At 41.1% G+C, this 9,187-nt stretch overlaps 2 protein-coding genes across 3 annotated transcripts in view; one reads left to right on the forward strand and one right to left on the reverse strand.

Annotated features, from left to right (window-relative positions):
- The window catches only part of LOC138005505 (disintegrin and metalloproteinase domain-containing protein 12-like), a 58,238-nt gene extending 51,190 nt beyond the window's left edge, over nucleotides 1-7,048 (forward strand). The window contains exons 30-31 of the mRNA XM_068851721.1: nucleotides 5,085-5,244; nucleotides 6,006-7,048. Coding sequence (XP_068707822.1) covers nucleotides 5,085-5,244; nucleotides 6,006-6,921 — 1,076 coding nt within the window. The 3' untranslated portion in view covers nucleotides 6,922-7,048. The remainder of the gene's footprint in view (nucleotides 1-5,084; nucleotides 5,245-6,005) is intronic.
- LOC138007276 (DELTA-alicitoxin-Pse2b-like) lies at nucleotides 677-3,937 on the reverse strand. Of its 2 annotated transcripts, none has more exons than XM_068854085.1 (2): nucleotides 3,821-3,937; nucleotides 677-2,269 (listed from the first exon to the last, which is right to left on the reverse strand). In XM_068854085.1, exon 2 carries the CDS (start codon nucleotides 2,233-2,235, stop codon nucleotides 778-780), a length of 1,458 nt encoding a protein of 485 aa, XP_068710186.1. In that variant the 5' UTR covers nucleotides 2,236-2,269; nucleotides 3,821-3,937; the 3' UTR covers nucleotides 677-777. The 2 variants fall into 2 exon arrangements, with proteins under 2 accessions (XP_068710186.1, XP_068710185.1); XM_068854084.1 differs by having other exon boundaries at nucleotides 677-2,274.
- Nucleotides 7,049-9,187: the final 2,139 nt, after the last annotated feature.

Below are 9,187 nucleotides of genomic sequence, written 5' to 3' on the forward strand. Positions count from 1 at the left end.
TAGATTTCAGTTTATTATTTGCAGTCACTTCCGTTACTTTTCCTTTACTCTTAATATTTGAATTCAAATTTGTTGTAACTACCATATTTTATCACATTTTTCCGGTACTACGCCAACATCCATTTACTATATATATGTACATAGAAACAATCCGATGTAAACTCTCATTGCACCTGAAGAAGGCTGGTTTGGCCAGTCGAAATATAGTACACTAAAATCAAATCAGGGGGAAGACGTAAAATATGTAACAGTAGGACGTTATTATGAAGGAGAAATTGGAAAACGTTTGGTCCGCATCAGTGGGGAAATATTTGCAAAGAGGAAATGGGAATCACGAAAACGTGGGTGGCGACTGGCGAATGTGGATCAAGGCGAGAGGGAACTGTTCGGATCGCCCGAGCCTTCTCAGAATTCCCTCCCCTCATCCGCAAGGAAACAGGCCGCACATTATTAAATACTCGGCTCGAAACGCATTGAGGCTGGTTTATCATTGAGATACACAGACGACAACAAATACTGAGCTTAACTTCGCGTTTAAAAATGTTTTCCGTGATCGGTCCACGTTGAATTTCAAGTTTAATGATGGGGAAATCATCAAAGGTTAATTTCGATAATTCCGATTTCTGTATTTGTGACTCTAAGGATGCGTGCATGATTAAATGGTCACTCAATCAGGAATTGTTATCTCTGCCATTTTAATATTGTTTCATTGCATACAACACATGTGAACACTATGTAAATTTGAGGGAGAAACTCATTTTAGTGCGTCTGCCTTCTCTAAATGTTGCCAACATTGTAGGATTTGATCTCAGCTTTTGAATCATTTCGAACTTGATCACGGCTTAGCTTCGTCGAGCTATGGTGAGCAACATTAGGCCTGACACCTTTCTGAACGGCATCTCTGCTTGGCATCCTCCATTTCACTTTACGCACCCGAAGGTTGTCGTTGCGGCAGTGACACTTAAATCCAGCCACTTTCCATTTACAGCCATGCTTTCCCCATTTCTTGTCTGAGTTTGCGTATGGAATATGCTTGGGGACCCCGTTGTCTTGTTTCTCTTCCTTGTAGCGAACGCAAGTTTTACCGTAGCAGGCGCACTTGATTCCCACTCTGTAGTGACAATCGTTATTGTTGTGGCACCCCTCTGAAGCCAAAGAGCACTCAAATTCAGGGGAACCCTTGGTCGAATCTCTGGTGTAGTCGAATTTTTGCAGCTGTACATTACCACTTTCTGTAGGTGAACAGCCATAATTCAAGTAACCAAGGTAGTAATACTGCAGGTTTACAGCTCTGATGTAGTTGTCTGATCCTGTCTCGAAGCGGCTTTGTAGAATGTCCCAAATTGGTCTGAAACTGTGCTCCACAGCGGAGTCTGACTCGTCAGCTTCATTCATCAACTTCTCAATCAGTTCTTCCGTCCTCTGTTTGAACAGCGCGTTACGGGTTTCTTTGGTCCCTCCGCGGACGATGAGTTTGTCTACCGTGTTCATGTGGCTTGCACTTGATGCTTCTCTTTGGCTGACATTTGCACACGCTTCAACGCCGACTTTGCCAACACTGGTAGGCCCTGCGAGTGAAACGCAGCTCTTCACCTGAAAGTCTCTCTGACTGTATGATTTGGAACTCTCCGCAAAGGATGTCTGCTTGATACTTGATCCACGCTTTACGGACGCTATAACATGGGAACCGAACGTCTCCAAGAAATTGTAGTATGGCTTCCAGGAGTTTGCGAGCCAAGGCTTGTCAAATGTTAAGGGAAGACCTTCGAATTCCTTCAGAAGACGCTTCGTTAGAGTGGAGACATCGATGTCATCCAAACAATCCTTCTTTACGAAGATCTTTTCCGTCAATGCTCGGACGTTTAGAGACATTCCACTTACTTCGTTGGTCTTTGAATCTTTCGTCTGGATAACGCTGCTTAGCGTGGCTCCAAGAGTGAATGTAGACTGCAGTGATGCGTCCAAACCAGCTTCAACGGCCGTCTTGGAGTAGAATGCTTTGGTGCTTGCGTAGTAGTCAAAATGACTGCCTGAATCGTGAAGCTCTGATCTTTTGAAGCAGCTGGAAGGCAATTCTTCGAACACGCTCGCCTCATGTTCCTGAAAGTCACTCAACAAGTTGACCTTTCGCAGATTGATCCCTTTTCCAAGCTCAAATGTGTCGCTATCATTGTTCGCTAAGACACCTTTCAATGTGGCTGACAGGCAGAGGAGGAGCAGTGTTTGCACGATCATGATTCACAGAATCTGTTTTTGGAAGCAGTGTCACCTAACCTACCGATAAAGGATCCATATTTAGCTTAGTATGACATATTTCAAAGCCAGCAACTTGATTTCAAGTCACCAATGGGTGGAAATAACTGAATCACAAGTGCGTGGACAGAAAAAAAAAACGGGTGGTTTGGTTGATTAAATATACCTCATTCACAAGGAATTATTGCGACAGCCATGTGAGATGAACGAAGAGAATAGCCTGATTGCTCACCCCAGCGATAAGGAACTTAAAATGCTTTTTTGTGCGACTGGACCCCCACCGGAATGGTCCAGTCTCTTTGCTCTCATATCAGTATGGACGATTTGTCGGAAATGTTAGTGCAACCACTGTCAAGGGTTTAAGAGAGTCACTTCAGTCTGCCATTTGTTACTTAAATACGCCTCTGCTTAAGCTAGCCTTTAAGGCAGGCCTTCCATGATGGAATTTATTACCGGTTATGTGCTGAGGTGTTTCTTTTTCTCAAGAAAATGCATAGTTTGGGGAGAGACTTTGTTGTGCTCGGTTTTGTGTCCATCGAAGGACTTTCGTTCTCACTGAGAAACTAAAAAAGATGAGAAAAACTGTCCACATAGCTGAACTTTTTGATGTGACTAATAAAGGCAGCATTAGTGGCATGAAAATGCAAGTTGGGAATCGGTTTCATTTTGAAATAAAGGCCACATGCAGATTAAAGATTCGTTTTTGTGTTTTATTCTTGGTAAATCAATTCTTGCACTAAGGCCCTGTTTACAAGGAGGGAGGGTAACCCCACCTGTGAAATTTTGCTTGTAAACCCGTGCTATCTTTGACCCTCCTGCTAGGGAAACCCTAGCAGTAAGGCAGTAAGGTCACCCTACCTGCTTGTAGACAGGGCCTAAGTAAATCATTGATAACAAACCGGAGTTGGTTTTCCGAAAACTGCCGCAGATTTCTCAGTTTTAATTTTTTCTGTCTAGAATCAAGCCGTGATCTATGCCACGCTAATATTTTGGTAAATTACTGGATATGAAACATTACAATAAATACAGACTTAAATAAGCATAAACATAAAAGATCTTTTAGCACAACAAAGTCGAAGGGATGCATATCTGGGTAAAAACGTTAAAACTAATTGTAATGAGGCAGCTAATCTTAAGTGGGAATCAGGCAACGACGTATATTTTGTGGAATCATCGTACAATGTTGCCAGATACGAAGTGCGTGGAAGCTATTGTTTGTTAATTGTTATTGCTGTTAGACAACCCACAACAAATGCTTTCCATCTTAGCAGACAATCGTGTTAATCCGCCCCCAAACGGCGAAACAAACTGTAATATTTGAATTGAATGAAGTGAAAAAAAAAATCCCAGAAAAGTTTTTCTTCTCATTCTCCCTCGATTGTAATAATGACGTTAGTCTATATAAAGACAATACCTCAAAAAGCAGAATTGATATCTCGTAGGTACATTGTTTTTTAATGGCCCTGTTTATCCACGCTCCTCAAATGCAATTAAGCCAATTACTTACGCTTTGAAAACAAAATTATAATCTATGGGTGGATTAAACTTCCACTGTTTTATCACTAACCTTGATGTTCCCTGGACTCCCTTTCTTGCTGGTATGTCCAGTGAGGCAGAAACTTAGTTATTAAATAGCATAGTCTTGTTAGGGACGTCTGAGCTTGCAGGTTCATATGCATGTAAGTCGCTGAAAATTTTCACGGATGTCACCTTTTACGCTATCCTTTTGTTGTCCTTTATTTGATCACTTACTGGTACTTGTCGAGAGAACTAAATTGAAGACGCAATGGCTTTGTAACACATTTTATGAGTTTATATCAAATTAGCCGGTTTTTTTTTCTTTTCTGGCCCAAGAAACTCTCCGCTTTTCATGTAATATTGCTTAAGTGAATTTTTTATTACAACAATATGATTCCTTTCAGAAAATCTCGTTCTTTAAAATCGCTTTTCTTATTTTTATGTTGACGCAAACATTTCTTCATGTACTATTATTTAGGTTTGTACCGGAAACCTAAGACGCTCGTTAAGTTTGCTTTTTAATACTCAAGTTAACAAAAGGTCTCCCGTTCAGTTGATCACGACTCGCATTAATGTCCATAAACCTTTTTTTTTTCTTTTTTTTTTTCATCTCTTTCGAATAAAAGTAGAAGTGAATTTCGTTATAAAAAAACTGCGATGAAATATTTTTAAACATAGTAAAAGCTAAATAGTAAAAAAAGAACGACGACGTTTCGACGCTATCCTAACGTCATTATCAAGTCAAAAAAGAAACAAAAATGGAACTTGATTATAAATACTAAAGGCACGATAGCTACAATAATACTACCTGCAAACAAAAAACCTATCACCGATGGAATGTGCTTGAGTATTTAAAGACATCAATGCGCTGTCTATTATTTTTATTCTCCAAATTCCATTCATGCTAAGCTTTTTTTTATCTTGTAGTGTTATATATTGTAGCAATTGTCTCTGTAGATGATTAACAGTTTAAGTGTTGTGTACCTAATGATCGATTCTTATGAATTTTCTACACGTTTTGACCAATCACGCTTCAGCGATCACAAAACAAAAGAAATGTTTGGAGTTGTTGGCTCAAAAGTTTGACCAGTCTAAAACTTCGTGCGTTTCCACTCGTGAGACTTGCTAATACCTTTGTCCTTCCCTAATTTGAAAACACTGCATTTTAGAATGTCTCTTCGGGCTTATGTGTCTATAACGTCGAAGATCTTGTTATCAGCAATTTTCGGGGTTTTGAATAAACGAGCCCTTGCCTCCTAGGTAGGGTTAACCAGGTATGCATGCACGATGAAGGGTTTTTCTTTTGTCGAAAGGAACTGGAGGACCTCAGGTTGAAAAGCGAAGCAATCTAGCAGGAATTTTGGCCGCTGTGTTGATATGCATTCTGCTGGTGATCGCTGCTGTATGCACTTTCATTTATCGGGGACAATTGATGCAGAAATGGCGCACATTCAAGCAGAAAACACCGAGCAGGTATGTCGGATTTTGAAACTCCTTCAAATGTGCAATTGAGAAGGACAAGAACGAGACAGAGCAACCGTAGGTGTTCGTCCACCCCAAAACACCAATTGATACTACTGGCTTACAAATAGCTGGAGGGAGATAAATCACTTGAACCGAGGATTACTCTTAACAGTCATAGTTTGTGGTCAAAGTCAAACTTGAATCCGGGAGCTCCTCTTGCTACCTCGTTCGTTAGCTGATTTCTCAACTTCGGAACCTTTCAGCCCTAAGTCGCAAACGCTACTTCTATTCTTAGCCTCGCTCGCCATGGGTTGCCCCGTTCAGAGTGCCAAAGGCAAATATCGTTTATTTCAGTCGGAGTCGTACTGAGGAATTGACACGATAAATGGGCGAGGGAATACGCTAAGGAATTATTACTGTGGAAGCGAGCAATCACATTTTTCATAAAGAAAAATGGTACCTTTACCATATCATTACACAACGAGTCTGAGTCAAGGGCAATTTCTGTCGTTTATCAGTTGTTTTTTTTTTCTAGAGTCGAAGACAGTGAATCCCTTAGGTACGGTCGACTTAAGCTTTTTTTCTTTTCTGCGATGTAAGTCGAAAGCACGTTTCATGAAAATACCTCGACAACGTGCTGTTTTTGGTTGATAATACCCAACCTGAGATTGGCGTGAACTACACACCCACCCAACCCCAAGCTCTTATATGTCTATTATTCTTTTATACTTGATCCCTTTGACTTCTTTTTGTCTGGATCATTTTTTTAGTTACCGAGGTCTGTCCAGGGGCTCTCCTAAGCAACAAAGAGGGCAGAGTGGACCAGCCGCTCGCACTAGTCACGATGTGGAGGCCGCAAAATCGAGACCCAATATTTCGGGACCAATCCTTAACAATACAACGCGAAATCAGAAGGATGTTACTTTAAAACACGGTGCCCTTGGTTCTAGTAAACCTTCAAGTGAACCTGCCAAACAAGATCAACCAGATGCACAGCCATTAGTAGCTTTCAAACCAACGCCAAACAAACCTGAAAAACCTGCTTCGGAAAAGGAGGAAAGTACTACAAAGTATTTGCCACCAAAACTGCGAAATCGAGAATGGCCTCCCAAAGATGACAAGAGAGCTTCTTTGAATCGCGTGTCTAGTCCAACAGGGATTAGTAATCATGTCAAACCTATTCGACCGAAAAGCCATGCGGGAATATTAGACAAACCCGCTGTTCCCCCTCTCCCGTCAGGGAGAGGGCCAGTCAAACCCGCTAAACCTTCACGACCTGAAAGCCTCGCGGGTGTGATTGACAAACGCGAACCTGCAAAGCCGTTGAAGCCGAAACGCCCAGAAAGTCACGCGGGAGTGATTGACAAACCGGTTGCTCCTTCTTGGAAAAAGAACGTATCACAAAGTTCTACGAGCAATAAAAAGCTGCAAGCCACAGATGCTGTTAATCCACCTAACATTCTCGGTAGGCCTCCATTGAGGGCTGTTGACTCTCGATTTCCCAAACAATCATCAGAGGAAAGGCCGGCCTCGCTGCCTCTTAACCCATCTGACTTGAAAAAAGCAGGACTTGCCTCAGGGAGCAAAAAACCTTCCTCTTTCTCTTCGGCTGATAACAAACCCAATAAGGTCGCTCTCAAGCCTCCTGGACCCATTCCTCCGCGACCTGGAGCAAAACCGACTTGATGATATCTCATTAGTGTACGACTCCATTCAACGCGCCGCCCAAATCACTACAATTGCAACTTAATTCTATTCTACACATCCGTTATGAAAAGTCCTGAAGGAGTTACTGTGTTCTTTGCGACTATCTTCATCATGTTGTCTGCCGAATATTGTTCGCTGAGGCGACACTTTGGATTGATTAAAAGACGAAGATAAAAAGGCGTATTGCATGTAAAGCCTGGTACATACGTAGTGTCGAAGAAGCTCTCTGAAGGTGCTCCAGAGAAATATTTTAGGAAAACTTTCTCCCCCTAGATATAATGAAATTAAGTGAACTGTAAGTTAAATTGCTTTTAGAATTGACTAGAAATGCTCACTGAAACTTAGATGTAGCGGATATTGTCATTCTGGTATCCCTTACGCGTTAATCGTTATCTGTGATTGGACATTTGGGTGAGTAAAATTATAACTAATTAGTAAATTAAATATTAAACCAAGGAAGAACTCTTGGAGGAAACCTTTGAGAAGGATCAATCAGGTGATTTTTACAATTAGTCGTGGCAAAATTTGCTATCTGATATCGATTTACAGCGAATTCGATATTCTCACTCAATTAGTTATTCTGATTCTCTTCAACTGAAGATTGTTTATCCATAAAGCACTCAGAGGTAGTAAAAGTCGCTGCCGTTTCGTGGGTTAAAAAGCAGCCTTATAAGTGTCCTGTGAATCGATTGGCTAAAAATCCTCCCGGGTTGAAATGTTCTTGACGCTTACTCCGGAATCTTTCCCCTGTAAACTCAAAGATCTTCATTGAATTACTGACACTAATGTCACTGCAATGCTTCCTCTCCATGACATCAAATTCTCCGAGGAAGAGTGCATCTAAGTTTTTTCAATCATTAGGTTGTTGGCAGGAGTACGAATAAGAAACTATTTCAAAAAAAAAGGAAATTCAGGAATGGTAATAGTCTCCTTCGAAGCCGTTATTTGGGTCGTCACGCAACGCTCCTCCCCACTAACAGCTGCTCACGAGAGAGACACATTCCTTTCCCTTTGTTTTTGAGAACCAACAGAATGCTCGTTATTGTTATCGGGTACGCCAATCAAATTCCTCGTTATTTTTCTTCGCCATCGTTCGTTATTTAACGACTCTGGCGTCGCGTAAACAACCGAATAAAATTCTCTTTCAAGGAGATCTATTTCTCCCTTCGTACTCGCGTCGCTCAGACTTACGCAGGATATTCCTACCTGTCGTAAGCGTTCGGTTTGATCCTTAATGAGGAAAAGCAAAGGCGAAACAACAATCACAATGTGGCCAGACTCGCCAGTGAAGCCGTCAAATACCATAGGTAGAGCTTGAAAAATGACAGATTTTCCAAAGCCAGTATACGTCCTTTTTCTTCAGCACTGCAGATATAATCGCTTCTTTTTTATGCTTGTTTAACTCGCTAAACTTGAATTGTTCACACACTTTTGAAAAAGAAGATAGATCCGCCATGTTTGCTTTGAAGTAATGTAGACGGACTTGGACCAGGTTTCCAGAATATGGAAGCCTGTTTCTTACTGGTCAATTTTAGGGAAAGGAATGTGTCTCTCTCGTGAGCAGCCGTTAGTGGAGAGGAGCGTTGCGTGACGACCCTAATAACGGCTGCGAAGAAGACTAAAATGGTAATGGCAGGAAAAAAGATAAAATACTGTAGTGTGGGTGACTCGGTCTGTCATATTTATTTCGCTCCGTCTATTGAAACTCTCGAGAAATAAAGTTAGAAATGTGGACGCAAACTCTCTGAACAGTGAGAAAAGCCTCTCAAGAAGAGAAGGACAGATACAGATGCGCAATACATCGAAGCATTAAGTCTACAACCTATTTTACCTTCAAATGACACTGGATAACATTGCGAATTCCGCTTTCCGTGAATCTTCTATTACTTGTGTTACATGCGAACCTCGGCAGTTACAAGCTTTCCAATAACTGGTTCCGGGTTAACCCAATTTATTACTACGACTCACCAGTGCGAAGATTGTTTACATTACTCATTAACACGAAGAGAGATAACTTTGGATTTTTCAACAATATATCTCTTTAATCTATCCCAAAATCATTCAGATAGTCAAAACTTCATATTTATGACCCATTTTCTTCGCTCTTGTGTTCAGGTTCACGTGTTCACAAGTTTGTTTTTGCATCTCATAGATGTTAAGATTTGCAATTACAAACTCTGTTTTGACTGGCTCACTGTGTAAATAGTTCTTCCTGAAGTTAAAACAGATACGTTTCGATTTTGAG

The sequence above is a fragment of the Montipora foliosa genome, chromosome 6 (assembly GCF_036669935.1).
Source record: "Montipora foliosa isolate CH-2021 chromosome 6, ASM3666993v2, whole genome shotgun sequence".
Taxonomy (NCBI): domain Eukaryota; kingdom Metazoa; phylum Cnidaria; class Anthozoa; order Scleractinia; family Acroporidae; genus Montipora; species Montipora foliosa.